This window comes from Gymnoscopelus braueri (genome assembly GCF_963280865.1).
Source record: "Gymnoscopelus braueri genome assembly, chromosome: 14".
In the NCBI taxonomy this organism is placed as follows: Eukaryota; Metazoa; Chordata; class Actinopteri; order Myctophiformes; family Myctophidae; genus Gymnoscopelus; species Gymnoscopelus braueri.
The window spans coordinates 48,024,001-48,044,279 of NC_137619.1; the positions used below are offsets into that span (position 1 = coordinate 48,024,001).

The following is a 20,279-nucleotide window of genomic DNA, read 5'->3' on the forward strand; positions in this document are numbered from 1 at the left end:
GAACGAGTTCATTCCCTTTGTTGAGCCAAATCTGGGTTGCACATGATTTGTGGAGCTGCCTCTGGTGTTATGATCGTGGACTTTTACATTAACATTTAGGAAGTATTTAGACAAATACAGGGGGATCCCAATGTTGTGGTGTATCTTGAAGACCAGGCCCATAGCAGGCCCATGGTAGCACTATAACAGGCCAATTTGGGTTTTTACCTATAACGGCACCGATCTGTGTAAAACTTTGCACTCCCTAGAGGCCAAGGAAAAACCTTTGCCCTGCATTTTTCACATCCGCTTTTTATAGCGCCACCAGGAGGCAGACTTATTTAAAACACATTTTTTGATATTACTCCTTCAGATTTTATCCAAACATCACGCTAATCGGTACACATTATCTCTATAGTCAAGTGATCAAGACGGATCCGTCCGATTTTTCATATTCCGTCCTGCTTGGTGAAATCCGATCATTGCTGGCCCACAATAACCTATCTGACATGGCTCCAATAGGAGCCAATGGAAGTATTGGATCATATTGAACATGTATTGTTTAAAGGGACTTATCATCATTTGTTGGAGCTGTTATTAATAACTCAGAGATCTGAAATGTGAACCAGACTGCATTTTGTAAGATGGCAAAAGCCAATTGGAAACCACTGAATTCATATTTAGCAATATGATATTTTAAATATTATCCATTTAGTCAAATCATAATCTGAAAAGTAACTACTAGCTAAAGCGGTCAAATACAATGTAGTGAAGTAGAAAGTATAATATTTCCCTCTGAAATGTTAGTTGGAAGTAAAGTAGCAGAAAATTGAAAAGTACATTAGAGTAAATGTACCTATTTACTCAGATTCCACCATTGTAGCATTCCTTTTGTCTTAACGCTCCTGTGGAAGGCGTTGCAGGTGCTGTCAGGTGTTGTGCCTCGCCCAGATATACTGGTTTGACCAACACAGTAGCCTAGACTTCATAGCTGACATTCTATCATGCTTCAGTCACCCAGTTTCACTGAAACTGTCAACATAGAGAGAACCCATCCTGTCCTTCTCTCTTTCAGTTTTCTCACTGTCTCTCTTTGGTCAGTTTGTTTGCATTTGATCACATTTTTTGGATCTGTAAACCCTTCCACAGCAGGACAAGATGTCTCATCATCCCAGCACTCTGGACCTGGACCGATACAGCAGCCTGGGGAACTCCAGGCGTTCCACAGGTAAGAATGTCACAATTATTGCATAATCAGCCTGATCACATTTTTCTTTTTTGCATAATCGTCAGAATCGTTTCCAATTAATCTGTATAAATTAATCTGTTGAAAAATGGGTGGTGTAGCCTACAAGCTTGCAAACTTGTAGGTGGACTATTTTAAACAGCTTTTGAAAGTATAATTTTATTTTTTTGGCCATAGTAGCCTACATTATTTCTTTTGATTGGTATCGGTCATTGTCAGTCATTTATGTGCCCATTTAAGTTATATTTGTCATATCTGCCCTGTGCAATCTTTGGTTTTTATAAAGCCTAAAAGGCAAACAGAATTTTTATTTTCATTTTGTATTTATTTTGTATGTTCCAATGTTCAATGTTCAAGCACAATGAAATCATCAATCATTTGTAGGCCTACGAATAGAAAGACTAACTAGTCTCATGCAGTGGTGGAAAAAGCACTCTTTTTACATAAGTAAAAGTATCAATTCTGCAATGTAGAAATACTACTAGTAAAAGTCCAGAATTCAAAATTGACTTGATTAAAAGTACAAGAGTAGCCTATTGTCAAAATGTACTTAAAGTACCAACAGTAAAAGTACTCTTTATGCAGAAGGTCCCTTTACACAAGTTTTCAAATGTATAAAATGATTTGAAAAAAATCTTTGAAAATAGCAGATCTACAAGCTCACAATGCGCATTGTAAGCTTGTATATCGGCTGTTTTCAAATGGCCGAAATGTATAGGGCTGAAGTGGTTAATATATGTTTTGTAATAATAATCAAAATCTACAAAGAAACTAGTATCTAAAGTTTTAAAATAATTGTAGTGGCGTAAAAGTAGGCCTACAATATTTGCCTCTGAGATGTAGTGGAGTAGGCCTAGAAGTAAAAGTACTGAAAATTGGAAATTCTCAAGCAAAGTAAAAGTACTTCAAAACTGTACTCAAGTACAGTACTTGAGTAAATAAATGTACATAGTTACTTTACACCACTGCTCTCATGACAGTGACTGACAACAACCCTGCCTATAATTATATCCATCCGCACACAGGCAGGCCGACGTCTCGCAACCAGTCCAGGGCCCGCCGCTCTTCGCCCCGCCGCTCTTCACCGCCGCCGGCGGCTGCGAAGAGCGGAGACGTCCTGTGTGACTTCTGCACCAGCAGGAGGCAGAAGGCGGTGATGTCGTGCCTGCTGTGCCTGGCCTCCTACTGCGAGAGCCACCTGCAGTCCCACTACGAGTACCCCGCGCTCATGAAGCACAAGCTGGTCAAGGCCACGGGCCAGATGAGGGAGAAGATCTGCGCGCAGCACGACAAGCTGCTGGAGGCCTTCTGCCGCAGCGACCAGACGTCCGTGTGCGTCCTGTGCATGATGGACGAGCACAAGGGCCACGACACCGTCCCCGCCGGAACCGAGAGGACCGAGAAACAGGTGAGTTTGCTTGAGTGTTCGTTGAACTCTCAGGGTGTAGAAATATGGACCCCTAAAGGTGTGTGTGGTACTGTGTAACGTTGCTGTTGGGCAGAAACCTCTCATCTCCAAATTTATTTTTTTCCTAAATTAATGCCCTAGGCCTTGATCCTACTACAGTCACAGTGTCACACAAAAGCAGATCTACAAGCTCGAAATGCGGCGCGAAGCAACACGTTTGGAGCTTGTAGATCTGCTACTTTTGCTATTTTTTTATTCAAATCTTGAAAAGTAACAGTTTTGGACATAATGGTTTCCACCCGACAGAGACCGATAAGGTTCTTCATGGCTAGTATCTCAACCGCACATTTCAAGATTATCGTTGCATCCCATTATACAAGTGTAAGAGAGTATTTTATATGTCGCTGCACTATTGATGAGCTGAACCCCTTTCAGCTCCTCAACAGTGCAGTGCAACAAGATACAATAACAATATAGCATTAAAAGAAACTTGAAAGTACTAAAATATAATACTATAACAATTGCACTATTGTTAAGATGCTGTGTGCCGGGTAACTGTGCAATAGGCACACAGTAGCCAGTTTGTGACATCACTCATCTATGCTGTCAGGACTGTGACATCACTCAGTCAGTCATTTGGACAAAGTTTCAGCCCCAGCCCCCTCTCCATTGACATCCAGTGTCAAATTAAAGTTGTAACAAGTTCAATTTTAAAAGTATAATAAAACATTTCAAAATGTTGCCCATGACCTTGTGAGGGAAAGGATCATATCCCAATCTGACCTGGGGTGTGGGTGTATATACAGTATATGTTACGAACATTCGGGGCATACTCGCCTATCTCCATAAATGGAGACAAAGGCTGATGTTATAGACTAGCTAGGAAAGGAGATTCCTAAAACACACCTAGCTCTGACATCAGAACACTCCTTCTAGAAACCCCATATACGGGTATAACCGGAACCATCCAGGACTGACATCATAGTCCCCGGTTTGGGCATGATAGACATAGCCAGCTCCATATGTGGGAAGGCCTGACACCACCTGACATCACCACCGTGATGTCAGGAGCCACCCTCAGGGTTATAAAACAAGCCGTCTGTCAGGGTTAATCTCATATCATCATCGACATTAGACCCAGTCCTAACCCTTCCAGAGTGAACAGCATAGACCCAACCAGGAATAACGCATCAGGCAATGCAGGGTAATCAGCGACGCTTGAGGAACATATTGACCCTACACAGAGTACCAGGACAACTGGCTGGCCGTACAAACCAGCTAGGCCTCTCAGTGGCTCTTGAGCCCGGTTCTAAGCAATCAGCCGATTATAAGTGTTTCAGTATATATATATATATATATATATATATATATATATATATATATATATATATATATATATATATATATATATATATATATATATATATATATATATATATATATATATATATATATATATATATATATATACATATATATATATATGTACATATATATATATACATATATATATATATATATATATATATATATATATATATATATATATATATATATATATATATATATATATATATATATATATATATATAGTATACAGTATACAGTATACAGAGTATGAACTGTCAGCTGCCTTTGTGATTTGGGTGTGTTTAAGTAATATAATAATGTGTGTGTGTGTGTGTGTGTGTGTGTGTGTGTGTGTGTGTGTGTGTGTGTGTGTGAGAGAGAGAGAGAGAGAGAGAGAGAGAGAGAGAGAGAGAGAGAGAGAGAGAGAGAGAGAGAGAGAGATGCAAGCAGGCCCTGTCATTGATAATAACATTTCTATTTATGTTTATTGAACAGAAACAGCTGGGCACAACTCTGCACAAATCTCAACAGAGGATTGATGAGAGAGTGAAGAAATGGCAGGACCTCCGCCAGGCTGTGGAAGCAGTGAAGGTGACTGACTGGGCATCATGTTGTGTTGTGAGGGTGGCATGTGAACCCTAGCGTCCCTATTATTACATTGTTACATAAGATCTGACGAAAATAGGCGATCTAGAGATTTGTTGTAGGGGTAAACAAAAAAAAAGAGGAGTTTGCCTAGGCTAATATGAATTAGATGCCTAGGGGACAGTCAATGAAGTATACAGTATAGGGTTTAAAATAGGGCCAAAAAGGCTTCAGGTTTGAGATGGGACTGAGAGTCAGGACATCCTCCCAGTGATACCTGGGAGGGAGGACGACCTCAACATAGAAGCAGAGGTCGTCCTATATGGATGTTTCAAGGCTGATACCAAACTTTTGAAGAACAGGAAGGCTGTTCTCTCTCATATTCTGATATCCAATTAAATTCTGATGCACAGTCTGTGTGCACGTGTCTTTCATTCTAGATAGACAGGCACGTTTTCGGTGCCGTTACGGCACGAAACCTATGGTTTCAATCTCGGTCGTTTCTCACGAAGTTGCAAGAACAGGACCATGAAGAAAACATAGGTTTCGGTGCCGGTACGGCACGAAACCTATGTTTTCAATCTTGGGTGTTACTCACAAAGTTACAAGAATAGAACAAAGAAGAAAATATAAACCTACATAATTTTTTTTAATATATATATATATTATTTTATCCCACGATTTTGTAACCCTTTTTCACCCGGTGCCAATTATCTAAGTGATCCTGGGCGCTACACTCCCCAGCCTAGGGAGTCCAGAGCCGAGCTCATGCCTCCTTCAATGCACGAGAGCCAACTGACCTTCTTGTCATCTGACAGGGGGGAGTTGTCCCCGGTTGGACTTAGCGCTTGGAAGGAACACGTTATTCCAACCAGTTCCTTTCCCCTCCATCAGACGCCCCGGCTGTCATGGGGGAGGCGGTATAGCGACCAGGATTACTACATGTTTTTGTGAGGGTATTAACTACCCTAGGAGACACGGGGAGAACCTATGTTTTCAATCTCGAGTGTTTCTCGCGAAGTCGCGAGAAACACTTGAGATTGAAAACATAGGTTTCGGTGCCGGTACACCACGAAACCTATGTTTTCAATCCCTGAGATTGAAAACATAGGTTTCGTGCCGGTACACCACGAAACCTATGTTTTCAATCTTGAGTGTTTCTCGCAAAGTCGCGAGAACAGGACAAAGAAGAAAACATAGGTTTTACACCACAAAACCTATGTTTCCAGTGTTTGCAAACTCGCGAGAAACACTTGAGATTGAAAACATAGGTTTCGGTGTTTCTCGCGAAGTCGCAAGAACAATCTTAAAAAAAAAAAAAAGAATCCTATCTTCAAGCTCAATCCGTTGCATTGTGAGACGTTGTGAGCTTTTAGATGGGCTATATTTTCACTATATTTGACATACTGTAGGGCTTAAGTGGTTAATTCATGTCGTACTTTTTTACCTTCCTACAAATGTAATGGAGCGGTCAAGGGCTGAAAATAGCTCCTCTTCTATGTAATGATAGTCCTATATATCAGATTGACTGATGTTGGGGGGGGGGGGGGGGTGAAACTAATATATCATGCTGATATTTTTCAGAGATGGAAAACATAGGTTTCGTGGTGTACTGGCACCGAAACCTATGTTTTCTTCTTAATTCTGTTAAAAGAATGTAGGTTTATATATATATATATATATATATATATTATTATTTTTTTCCCGACTTCTTCGACTTCACCGAAATCTATGTTTTCAATCTCAGGTGTTTCTCGCGACTTCGCGAGAAACACCTGAGATTGAAAACATAGTGTTTCTCGCAAAGTCGCGAGAACAGGACAAAGAAGAAAACATAGGTTTTACACCACAAAACCTATGTTTCTATGTTTCGAGTGTTTTGCGAAGTCGCGAGAACAGGACACAGAATTAAGAAGAAAACATAGGTTTGAATTGTTTTTTTTTTATACATTCAAAATACGTTTTTTTATTACACCGGATAATTAACATCTCTATCAACAATGTGCATAATTATCTATTTTGAAACCTACAAAATGTACATAAATAAATGCAAAATAAATCTGCCATCTCTGCATCCTTTGTAGCTGTCACTGCTATGGTACAAAATGCAAAAAATATCAGCATGATATATTAGTTTCACCCCCCCAACATCAGTCAATCTGATATATAGGACTATCATTACATAGAAGAGGAGCTATTTTCAGCCCTTGACCTCCTGTAAACGTCTTTCTTCCCGCCGGGACATGTCGTCAGTGGTGTAAAGTAACTAAGTACATTTACTCAAGTACTGTACTTAAGTAAAACTTTAGGTACGTTTACTTTACTGGAGTATGTCCAATCTTCAATACTTTTACTTCTACTCCACTACATCTCAGAGGCAAATATTGTACTTTTACTCCACCACAATTATTTGAAAACTTTAGTTACTAGTTACTTTGCAGATTGGGCTTGTATTGTATTATTACATTATAAAACATACATTAACCACTTCAGCTCTATTTTATACATAGGCTATTTGAAAATAGCCGATCTACTACAAGCTCACAAGATCTTGTAGATTGGCTATTTTCAAACATTTCAGTACTTTTACTTTTGGTACTTCAAGTACATTTTGATGTCACTACTTTTGTTCCTTTACTCAAGTAACATTTTGAACACAGGCCTTTTACTTGTAACAGAGTATTTTTTACAATGTGGTATCGCTACTTTTACTTAAGTAAAATAATCGAGTACTTTTTCCACCACTGGACGTGTCGTCGACAGCATTCCTCCCAGATGGTGATGGAGGAGAACGAGCGCATCTTCACGGAGCTGCTGCGCTCCATGGAGAGGAAGTACAACGAGGTGAAGGAGATGGTGCAGTCCCACGAGAAGAGCACAGTGACCCGTGCCCAGATGCTGCTGGACCGCCTGGAGGAGGAGATCACTCTGCTGAGGAAGAAACACAACGACCTGGAGAAGCTCTCGCACACCGACGACCACATTCACTTCCTACAGGTGACATGAAGACTAGATTGTTTTCTTTTTTGGGCGGTGAAACCGCCCCTATAAGTGAGATTTGGAAAAATGTACAAATATCTTGCGCTGTGATCTGGGCCCAGGAAATTTGTACAATTATCCTGCGCTGTGATTGGCCAATCACAGTCTATTCAGGACTGTGATTGGCCAGTGTCACATGACACATGTGCATAGCCCTATATAAGAAACCATAACTTGAAAAAAACCATAAATTGTTTTATGGTTATGGTTCCGTCCATCATAAAGAGTGTTTCAATAAATGTATTTATTTTTTGTACATGATTGGTTGACTCCATTCAGTATTGTGATTAGCTAGCAAGACACCGCCCACTTCACACAGGGTGTGATTTTTTATTCTATCGATAACTTTTTGAGATTAATAGAATATTCGAGAAGCGTTTCTAAAAAATATAATGTAGCCTGACAAAGTCCCAATCCCGACGGCCTTTGCTCACTCCCCATCTCTCTCTGCCCATTTCCTGTCAGCCTACTGTCCTATCTATAATAAAGGCATAAAAAGCCCCAAAAACAATCTTTAAAAAAAAAGCCGATCTTCAAGCTCACAATCCGTTGCATTGTGAGACGTTGTGAGCTTTTAGATTGGCTATATTTTCACTATATTTGACATACTGTAGGGCTTAAGTGGTTAATTAATGTCGTACTTTTTTACCTTCCTACAAATGTAATGGAGTCAAAAGTAAAATATTTGTCTTTAAATGTAGTGGAGTGAAATTCTTCTTCTTTCTTGAACATTTTTTAAATCGTTTGTAAATAATAACATGCCCAAAATTGGGATCGATTATTTTATTAAATGGCCCAGCCTTAATGTGGATATTAAAGTGTCTTATGTGACCCCTGTGTACCGTAGAGCTGGCAGTCTCTATCGGGTCCCTCTGGGTATGAAGACCTGAACAACGTCAGTGTGGCTCCATACTACTCCTTTGATTCCACTAAGAGGGCCATCGCTGCTCTCAAACTAAACGTGGAGGAAGTCAGCAAAACGGAAATGAGCAAAATCTCTGCTGCAGGTTGGCCACTTTGACTGATAGTTTTAGTTATTTTACCCTTGATGTGGTGTTTGGTGTTTGCCAAACCCCACACCAAGGTGACCTCTCTCTTGAACGAGAATGCCATTTATGTCACTGGTTCTGATGGGTCCACCAGGGGTCCAAATGGACCCTTATGGGTCTATAACTCTTGCGATGAGACGCATTGTGAGCTTGAAGATCGGCAATTTTTGGCAAATGTTCCCCCCAGAAAATGGATTCAAGTTATTAATCAATTGACCAAAAGCGAAAATCCTATTTTTGCGCAATGACTAAGTGAATGTGGTTAAGTGTGTCATTTCTTTTTTTTTGTAAAACACATACTGTACTTGCTGTGTCTCTTTCTCTCCATAGTGAAGGAAGTGTACATTACAGAACAGATGGAAGCGAAGACCACCAGAAAAGATTCAGTTAGCTTTATAAGAGAGGAGCCGAGGACGATAAGAGAAGAGCCGAGGACGATAAGAGAAGAGCCGAGGACGATAAGAGAAGAGCCGAGGACAAGAGAAGATTTTATGAAATGTGAGTTATTCATCTTGTACTGACAGTACTGTTACCTGAACATCCAGCCTGCTTTGCTTTGTTTTTAACCACCTGACAAACCATACAATTTTTTTTTTAACGATTTCAGAAATAGCCAATACCCAAGATCACAAGGTTGTGAGCTTTTTAAGTTAACATTTTATTTCTTTGCTCATAATGACATGCTCAAGCTTAGAATGCTGGGACTAGGGTTCATGTGGTTAACTGTGGTTGAAACTTGAGCCAGATTAGACCTTTTGGCAGCCTACTGATCAACTGTTTTGTTGTTGTTGTTTTTATCCCAGTTTTAGTCATCCCCCTGTGTATATAGTCCGTGTCACCGCTAAACCCTACCGTTTGGTCAAATAGGGAGGATGTAGACCAGTGGTTCTCAACCACTGGTCTACTCACTGGAAGAACACACTATTCCTCTAAGTTCTGCTCCCTGCTGAACAGGTGGCCCAAACACTGAAAAAGATTCCATTCAGGTTTAGGGAACCTTTTCTTCCTTTTCAATATACATAAAGCTTGTGGCAAACCACCTGAAACTTGTTTCAAGAGAGAGAGGCATGCGGTTTGAAGAACAGGTTCGGTGAAATGTGTAAAAAGCCATGTTATAGTACAATAGAATGTATGAATGGGCTAGAGGTGTTGTCACTGCTGCCACCTAATAAGGGGAGTGCTGAAGTAGTGCAGTGAGGGGGAGTGCTGAAGTAGTGCAGTGAGGAGTGTGGTACAGTAGTACTTATGGAATATGGGCTGGCCTGGCTTTCAGTTGTGCTCGTGGTTGTGATCTAATTACATAAAGGAATGGTTTGACTTCGAGGAATATCTAGCAACACTAGTTACTGTAATTTCTTTATAAAGACTGGAGATTAATCCTCAAACACATACACGCGCACGCGCGCGCGCACACACACACACACACACACACACACACACACACACACACACACACACACACACACACACACACACACACACACACACACACACACACACACACACACACACACACACACACACACACACACACACACACACACACACACACACACACACACACATAGTCAAAATACATCCATCATTGGTAACAAATGAAGTAATTGGCTCTCCTGGTAGGGGGAATTAAGCTCAACTAATGGTCAAATTGTTATGCTGTGGATACAAGCACCACATTTGGTACACACATTCTTTAGGGTGTATCTCACCATTTCAGAAGGAGTGGCCAAAAATTCAGACCCATGAAAGGCTTTATAAAAGGGAAGATCCAAAATTGCCGCACGAAAAATGTGATATAATTCAGAAATGTAGATTTTACATTTATAGTAAATAGACTAACAATAAAGGATTTGGCCAAAGCCACCTGTCAAATACGTTTTAAACGACTTTAAACACCAAACAAAAACACTCTGAATCAGATTACCTTCCAAATTAATCATTTATATATATATACATATTTGTTTTTAAAGACCTATTGGATGATTATCTATAGACAATATATTGTTAAAATCTTCATATGACCAGAGATCGACAACTCAGCCAGGGGGATTAAGCTTAAAAAGAAAGAATAATTGTCAAATTGTTATGCGGCAGATAAAAGCACCACATTTTGTGTGTGTGTGTGTGTGTGTGTGTGTGTGTGTGTGTGTGTGTGTGTGTGTGTGTGTGTGTGTGTGTGTGTGTGTGTGTGTGTGTGTGTGTGTGTGTACACATTATAAAGTACATTTGCATGACCAAAAGCCAAAGAAAAAAAAAAACCACTTTAAATGCATTTACCATAATGATGAAGAATATGAATGTATTCTTTTTTTCAGTGGACATTTTTGATACATTTGCTTCTAATATGCACAGTTTTAGTGTTGTCACATACTGTATATATACGTTTTTTAATACATCTGAATATTTGCAACACATTTGCTGCACTATTGATACTGTACCAGCCATGCTTCCCTCCTACATATCTTCTTGTTTATGCAACGCACGCACGCACGCACGCACGCACGCACGCACGCACGCACGCACGCACGCACGCACGCTTCCCCTATGGTTATGAGCCAGAGAACCACTTTTAGCGCTTTTTAGCACCATTTATAAATAGTGTGAGATATGATCTACTGGTCCACAAATTTCAACATAAAGTTGATGGTAACTTGGTCACTTCTCTCTTATTTCTTATCTTTTGTAATCAGTTTCCTCCCATAACATGAAAAAAAGCAAGTAGTTTCATAAGCCATGTGCAGTACAATACTGGTTTGTAAAACAGACCTATAGATTATCATGCTGGGGCCCTTTAATTTGTATTTATTTGACTGTATTTGTTTATTTATTTGATTGATAGATGAGCTTTCACTACTTATTATTATTATTATTATTATTATTATTATTATTATTATTATTATTATTATTAAAATAGCAAATTTGAGGGCCGCTGTAATTAATATTCCCAGGCTGACTTTTTTTTCTAGTCCACTCATGACATGAAGTCGGTGATAAAATTTACCACTTCTGTAACTTAGTCATACTTCTCTTTTTTAAATCTTTTGTCTTCAGTTTTCTCCCATAAAGTGAAAAAAGCAGTTTCATAAGCCTGTTCAGTACCATACTGTATGGTTTGCAAAACAGACCTACAACTTACAATTTGGCATACGCTCTTGATCCAGAGTGTTTTACAATAAGCCAAAATGTGTTATACCTTGCTTTCGGTACATCAAACACATAGAGACCGTGTAGTGCCTCAGTAATGTAGGACCATAGGTAAACCAAGAACCTAGCATCAGTCTAAACAGTCTTTTGAAACAACCAGTAAGACTTTTTGGGCACCCCTTCTAGGATGTGTAAAGATCACCCAAAGGACATTTGCGTCAAATTGCATGCTTTTATGAGATTCGTTTGGTGTCTTTTAAGTCAACTGCCAACAGTATAGGTGGCCATTTTGAATTATAAAACTCACATCCTGTTTAAGATTTGTTTGGGCACCCCTTGGAGGATGACTTAGGATCACCCAAGGGACATGTGTGCCAAATTTTACACTTGTATCCACCGCTTAACGATTTTTCACGTAATTCTTCCTACTATCTATATGGGACCTTAGAGGTTGATATCCGAAACAACTATTTTGTCGAGTAATGTTGTCCTACTGTACGTTTTTCCCCGCAGACTCGTGCCAGCTGACCGTGGACACCAACAGCATCCACCCCAACCTCCACCTGTCAGATGGAAGCAGAAAGATCACCATGATGAATGACCCCAAGAACTACCCAGAGCACCCTGACCGGTTCAACCACTGGCAACAGGTACCAACTACTTAACAATAATGTATACTTTGTCATGCGATAAGTAAGCCTTGCCGAGCCATGTGGCCCATAGGGCAGGGGCCTATCTCCTGTTTCTGTAGCGTGAGGCAGCTTAATGATGTACAAGTACACCCCCTGGACATGACACTGTACTGTATGTCACCGGGACTTAGCCCCAGTCCAAACCCTTGTTGCTGAGTGCCAAGCAGGGAGGCATTGGGTCCCATTTTTATAGTATTTGGTATTGTGGTATTGTCATGCGATGCACTATGTTTTTTTTAGAATCAGAATTGTTTTTGTTGGCAGGTATGATTGTGCATTTGAGGAATTTGTTTCGATGTTGTTGGTTTTTATTGATTAATTAATATTTATTAATTGATTGTGTACTTTTCAAACGTGTTAATAAGGTATTCAATCAATGATATAATAATAAACTTGATTTTTTAATTTAATTTTGTTAAAAGGCTTCACAGCTGCCAGAAACTGGCAACAGAATGTCACACAGTAGATACAAAACAAACAAACAGACAGACATAAAACAAAGAAATACTGTGTATTTCATCAGGTAGCATGAGGTAGCCTAATAAGCCTATCATGTTTAGTGAAAATTACTCAGAGATTTAAGATGTAGAAACATCATCTCATAACAGTTTCATAACCATGCAACAACACTAATGTTATTCCTTTTAGATTTCATAGTTCCAAAAAAGTCAAAACACATTTTATATTCTGATGCAGTATTTTGGAACACAAATTATCTCTCAAACTAATGCAAGCAGAGAGCAGTTTTAAACATTGTTTAGATATACTATACTCATAAGAGTACTATGTTTATTTTCATTTATTATTTATACATTAATAGTGTTCGGTTGTTGTTGTTTTTTATACGGGTAATGTCAGGTCTCATTCTCAAGAGAGACCTGTTTTTTGTTGCTGTTGGACAGAAACCTTGTATCTCCATATTTCTACTTTTTATGTTTTCTTTTCTCCCCACCATAAATGAATGCCCTACTTCGTCATTCTACACTCTACAGTGTCACACACAAGTAGCACAAACTGATCTACAATCTACTGAGCTTGTAGGTCGGCTATTTTTGCTATTTTTTCTTTTTGTCCCCCATTTTCTGAGAAGTATAAACCGTTTTGGACATACAAGGTTTCCTTCCACCCACCAGCCACGTTTTGGTCCTGTTATTGCCAGTCTGGTTGACCTGTCATGTTGACCTCCCCCAGAGGACCAACAATGAAAGCAAGCCTCCTGGCTTTATTGTGTGTTTCATCTTTCTTATTATTGTACACAAGCCTAAATGCACATAAAACATTTATTGGTGTTTGCGCAATATACAATATAGAGTATACAGATATACAAGGTCACTCACACAATACAAGAGGGGAAAAGGGCTTTAGAGGTTGCATAGCCTGAAGGAGATGCCTTGTGTTTGTTCCATTGCCAGAGATATTCTTTTGTTCCTTTATTGTTTGAGTGGCCTTATGTAGGCTACGCGTAATATTGTTCACATTAGAAATACATGTTTCACGTGTATGTGGGACTGTACTCTACCTTCTGTTCACCGTATTGGTGAATTTGAATATTTTTCCACTATTCACGTTTTCTTGTTATTGTGAAATAAAATCTCTCTCTCTCCCTCTCTCTCTCGCTCTCTCTCTCTCTCTCTCTTTCTCTTTCTTTCTCTCTCCCTCTCTCTGTCTCTCTCTCTCTCTGTCTCTCACAAACAAAGTAATAGTCATGTCTTCATTTTCTTTTAACCAATTGAACCCCATGGCAACCATATTCCAGGGGGAACATTAGCCAAACATAGCAGATCCTACAACTCTTGTAGAGCGGCTATTATTTTTGGTGAAGAGATTGGGTGTAGACAGGGAAAAGTACAGCCGTAACTCAAGTCGGTTTCTCTAAGAATTGAGGGTTTTAAGCGGTGAAGTGAATTGACCAGTGGATTGATTGATTGGTTGACAGGCGCTGTGCAGGGAGGCTCTGACGGGCAGAGCATGCTACTGGGAGGTGGACTGGCGAGGCACGGAGACGGACGTGGCCGTCGCCTACAAGGGGATCAAACGCAAAGGCAACGGGAACGAGTGCAGCCTGGGCTGGAACGACAGGTCCTGGAGCCTGTACTGCTCCGAGTCCAAATACTCGTTCGTCCACAACAACAAGAGCACGGACGTAGCGGCGCCCAGGTCCTCGCGGATAGGCGTCTACCTGGACCACGGTGCAGGAAGCCTGGCCTTCTACAGTGTGTCTGACGGCATGCAGCTGCTGCACAGAGTCCAGACCAGGTTCACAGAGCCTCTGTACCCTGCCTTCAGCGTCTGGGGGTTCGGCTCCAGTATCAAACTGTAGGACGGCCATTCCCCCAACCCGCATATGGGCCATGAGGATATAGAGTACCGAAGCCCCATTTTTTAATAGTACTCCTACAGATTTTATCCAAACATCATGCAAATCGGTACACAATATCTCTATAGTCATGAGATCAACACGGATCTGTCCGATTTTCCAGATTCCATCCTCATTGGCTAAGGTTGTCTTCCAAAGTTTGCAGGATTGCTCCGTTTTGAACAAAATGCCTCAAATCATGAACGCAGCTTGCCATTTCCGTGAAATTTCACACGCACATTCCCACTAGGCCGAGGAAGAAATGCCACCCTTTTCACATTGGCCTGTTATAACGCCACCAGCAGGTCTAATTTAGCATAACACATTTTTGGAACGAAAGGCCTCAAATCATGAATGCAGTGTCCGATTGCCATGAAAGGCCTAAGAAGAAATGGCACCCTTTTCACATTGGCCTATTATAGCGCCACCAGGAGGCCACAATAACGTGCCTGACCTGGCGGAGACCTGTGCTCCGAGGAGCACTTTTTCTAGTTTTGTATTGGATTACCCATAGGGAAATTTTAGATCGCTTCGAACTGTGTTCATTCCAAAAAATAAACAAACCACCCTGGTGATTTTGTCAGGTATGTGACTCTGTGAAAAGAAAATCGCTGGGGTGATTTGTTTTTTTCTGGAACACAGTTGTTCTTATATGACGCCATCTAAGATTCCCCTATGGGAAATCCAATACAAATACAAAAAATAACGCTGTGACCCAGGGGCAGCCTCTAGTGACCCTGTAGCGGCAGTAATGTCAGACTTCGGTGGGCCCCCAAATAATTGGCAAAAACACTACGATTTTAATGATGATATAACATTCATATTTAAAAATAGCTGGAACACAATTGATTGATTGATCATTTAAATAAACGTGCTCTGAAATGTTCACATGCTCACCCATCTGATGGGTGGGCCGCGAACGCTTTCAAGATTTTATATTTTATATTATTGGCCAGTTATGCATATTTTTTTGTGTATTCTTTTTTTTGTGTGTGTGTTTAAGACATCAGTTTGTTTTTATAAAGGTTTCTTGCCATTTAAAATATGATTTGTTTAAATACTCATCTCTATGTGTCCCTTCATTGTTGGAAAACTAACATTTTGGAATGGTAAAAATTGTAATTATAATAATTTCAACAGAGTTTTCGTGTACACACACTCGAAAATACACTTTTATATATAAATTCGAACACATTAAGCCCAGTTACAATTTACAATTTAGGCATTTAGCAGACGCTCTTAGTCCAGAGCGATTTACAGTAAGCAAGGACAACACGAGGTAATACATCAAATGCATAGAAATAGTAATCTAGGATCATAGGTAAACCGAGAACCTATCATCAATCTAATATCAATGAACCTGGCTGACTGCAAAACATGCTATCTAAATTACATTTTAACCTTGGCATAACATAAGCCTGCAAGGTCGTCAGGGTTAGGGCAAGTGCTACGGGATAAGATGGAGTCTGAAGAGGTGAGTCTTCAGATTAATTAAATTGTTACACACTGCATTGAAAAACATGACCAGTGGTAAAAATAGAGCCAAAATAGAGCCTTCAACCTCCTCGAAATTGGTTTGAACCTGCCCAGTGCCCACAGAGTGTTCCTCTATCAACTTCTACCCCTATTATATTTATATAAAATAATATTATATATTATAATTATTATTATTATCAGTGGTGGAAAAATAACAGACTTGTTTTACTTAAGTAAAAGTGGCACTACCACAATGTAGAACTACTCTGTTACAAGTAAAAGGCCTGTGTTCAAAATGTTACTTGAGTAAAAGTACCAAAGTATTGGTATCAATATGTACTTAAAGTACCAAAAGTAAAAGTACTAAAATGTTTGAAAATAGCAGATCTACAAGTTCACAACGCGTCACGATGCGACGCGTTGTGAGCTTGTAGATCGGCTATTTTCAAATAGCCTAGGTATAAAATAGGGCTAAAGTGGTTAACGTATGTTTTATAATATAATAATTTATATCTGCAAAGTAACTAGTAGGCTAACTAAAATTGACAAATAATTGTAGTGGAGTAAAAGTACAATATTTTCCTCTGAGATGTAGTGGAGTAGAAGTAAAAGTATAGACAATTGGAAATACTCCAGTAAAGTCAAAGTACCTCAAAATTGTACTTAAGTACAGTACTTGAGTAAATGTACTAAGTTACTTTACACCACTGATTATTATTGTATGCTTCTACCCCATTCTGTTTACATGCAGAGGTTTGAAGATAATACTGAGACATACTAATGTTGAGCCACCAGAGGGCATCAGAAACAGATTTTCAACGGTTTGATTGATTTAAGAAAACAGACAAATATACACTACTATGCAGAACGTCATACAATCAGCTTACAGGTTACTGGTATGAATAACAAGAAATATGTACAATAGACAGTTCGAGGAGGAGGGGGGGGGGGCGGAGGTGGTAGGTTAAGACTTTGACAGGGGCCAGTTTGGAATTGTTGCCTCCTGACGGTGTTTTTTTAGGGCAGTTTTGAAAGTGAGGGTTTTATACTCCTTTACTCCTTTTGGTAGGGCATTCCACATTTATGTTGTATAGCATGAGAAAGAGTTCATTCCCTTGTTTGTGCCAAATCTGGGTTGAACATGGTCAGTGGAGCTGTCTCTGGTCAAAGAAGTTTCCCAGTAAACTTTCACTCACAATACTTTCATGTTTCTAGATATAGAAACAGAACACTGAGCTAGCCTAACATCCATGAGAGCAACACATTTGTCCTCTTCTCGTTTTGTGGTCAACGGCAGTGTGACACTGACAGAAGTTGGTGTAAAAAAAACCCCACAAAGATGCATCGCTTGGTTCAAATATCAAGTTCCATGATCTCTTTCAGTGGTGGAAAAAGTACTACATTTTTTTTAAACTTAAGTAAAAGTATCAATACTGCAATGTAGAAATACATACTCTGTTACAAGTAAAAGTTGGGAATTCAAAATGTACTTGAGTAAAAGTACAAAAGTATTGGAATCAAAATGCACTTAAAGTACCAAAAGTGGAAAGTACTCATTATGCAGAATGTCCCATTTCACAAGTTTTCAAATGTGTAAAATGTCTAAAAATCGTAGATCTGCAAGCTGATCTGCTATTTTCAAATGGCCGGAATGTCTTCTCTTCGCAGATGAGTGAGGCTGGGACCGAGGTTACCGGAATGTAGGGCCCAGCTGAAGTGGTTAATTATGTTTTGTAATAATAATCCAAATCTACAAATTAACCAGTAACTAAAGTTTTAATATAATTGTGTTGGAGTAAAAAGTACAATATTTTCCTCGGAGATGTAGTGGAGTAGAAGTAAAAGTATTGAACATTGGAAATACTCCAGTAAAGTAACAAAAAAATACCTAAACAATGTACTTAAGTACAGTACTTGAGTGATGTACTACTTAGTTACCTTCCACCACTGAGAACCACAGTGCTACGTGGCCCCGCCCCTCCGGTGTGAAGGAGGAGGTGGAGTTCAATCAAACAGCTGGGGAGCGCTTCTGTACTAGTGTTGCCAGGTCTGCGTATTATAAGCCACTTTGGGCTTGCTTTTCTGTAAAGTTGCTTGTAAATATTTGGTAATTGTTGTTGGGTGACGTTTTTTCTGGGCTTGTTTCTAAATTTAGAAACAAGTTGCTTATTTTGGGCTTGTTTCCTAATGTTGTTTAAACCAGTGGGTTCTCAAACATTTTCATGTCAAGGACCCCCACATTAATATGTATTTGTCTGTGGACCCCCATCTGAAAATATTTTATGCCAAGGACCCCCATACAAGATCTGTGTTTTTAAAATGTTTCAAAAATATTCCACATATTAAATTTTTTCTTCAAGATGTTTTTGAAAATAGCCACAGTTTGCTATTGTGTCACTTCTTTTGGGCTTGTTTTCATAGACTTGGCTGCTTATTTCTTTCACACAATCTGGCAACACTGTTCTGTACAACCAACCTCTCTATGGAACTAACACACTACACACATTACACACACACACTGTGGACTTCTAAACCCGGTTTAGAGTTAATTACACGTTAATTAACCGTTATGTTCTGAAGACAGAGGGATCAATGATACATCGTTGCTTAACGGACGTGGTTTGGTTGGTTTCTTTAACTCCGTGTCCTCGGGCTTGTTCTTGTTGGAGTCCAGGTCTGCTTCGCTCTTCCAGAGGTGCTCCATCCATGGACAAAAGGTTGGTGTCTGGTGTGCAATGAAAAGTCAGTGGAAAACTGTCAACTTAAAAGTTTTCTGCACATATGATTGTTTTTTTATGTACTTGTCTTGTTTTTACTTTACTTTTTTCTATTTTCTTTTTTTTATGATCTTTCTTTTTTTGTGTATGGCACTTTGAGTTGCATTCTATGTATGAACGGTGCTATGTATATAGATCAGTAAGAAAACCCATTGCATGCGTTGATTAGTTAATGCTTTAGTTAGTAACGCTAGCCTAGAAGATCTTTTGGCTGTTTCTTCTGGGGAAAATACATAAAAAAACGGAATAACTGCTGTCTAGCAGAGCAGACAGACTGAGCTCAACACACTGTGTCAGCCAGATCAGCTCAGACATGGGGAAACTGATTGATCATTCATAAATGTTGCAGATTCGCGATTGTCTAGACCGGTGGTTCTCAAAGTGGGGTCCGGGGACCCCCATGGGTCCTTGAGGGGACCCAGGTTAATGATGGATCCAAATGGACCCTTATGTGGCTGTAACTCCCTGAGAGTGTACAAATGGAACCATCTTGTATTGGGTTCCTTTGGCAGATCGTCTACTCAGATGGGGGTCCTTGACGTGTAAAAGTTTGAGAGCCACTGGTCCAGACTAGACTAGAGCATTCTGAGCATTATGTGAGACAAACAACCCACCGACGCTCTCAGAGTTACAGATCTGTACGGGTCCATTTGTTTCCTAAAACTGTCAAGTCATTTAGCATGGGGACCCCCTGGAACCCCCTCAAGGACCTCACTTTGAGAACCAGTGTTAGTGAGTCTGAGTAATTGATGCTGATCTTCTATTAACATCTCCCTCTCAGTTGATGCTGCCAACTGACCAAGATATGGCTACTATGCAGACATATTATATTTATCACTCGTTCTCATGTTTTGTTCCTTAGTTGTTGTTTTTTTTTCTTCTAGACCACACCTCACATGTTAAGAATGTAATTCAGACAGCATATTGTTTAGACATATGCTAGGTTCATTGTTTACCTGGTAAGCTATAGTTTCAACGTACAGATTGTTATAACTTATAGCATATTGTATAGACAGATGCTAGGTTCATGGTTCACCTGGCATTCTACTTGTCTTGAGGCACTACACTGCTCTATCTTTATTTCTATTTACGTATGCCATTATTATAATACTAATATTATGCTTTATTGTAAGTCGCTCTGCTCTGGATAAGAGCATCTGCTAAATGCCTAACATGTA

The 20,279-nt window shown here is 39.6% G+C and overlaps 2 protein-coding genes across 2 annotated transcripts in view; both read left to right on the forward strand.

Annotated features, from left to right (window-relative positions):
* Positions 1-1,005: 1,005 nt before the first annotated feature.
* On the forward strand, positions 1,006-15,906 carry ftr14l (finTRIM family, member 14-like). The gene is made up of 8 exons (XM_080449336.1): positions 1,006-1,207; positions 2,251-2,633; positions 4,479-4,574; positions 7,332-7,565; positions 8,455-8,614; positions 8,987-9,154; positions 12,314-12,450; positions 14,429-15,906. Exons 1-8 carry the CDS (start codon positions 1,138-1,140, stop codon positions 14,810-14,812), a joined length of 1,632 nt encoding a protein of 543 aa, XP_080305462.1. The 5' UTR covers positions 1,006-1,137; the 3' UTR covers positions 14,813-15,906.
* Positions 15,907-18,805: 2,899 nt separating this feature from the next.
* LOC308099965 (transmembrane protein 150A) overlaps positions 18,806-20,279 on the forward strand; it is a 48,096-nt gene continuing 46,622 nt past the window's right edge. The window contains exon 1 of the mRNA XM_080448867.1: positions 18,806-19,041. The gene's annotated coding sequence lies outside the window, so the exon portion shown is untranslated. The remainder of the gene's footprint in view (positions 19,042-20,279) is intronic.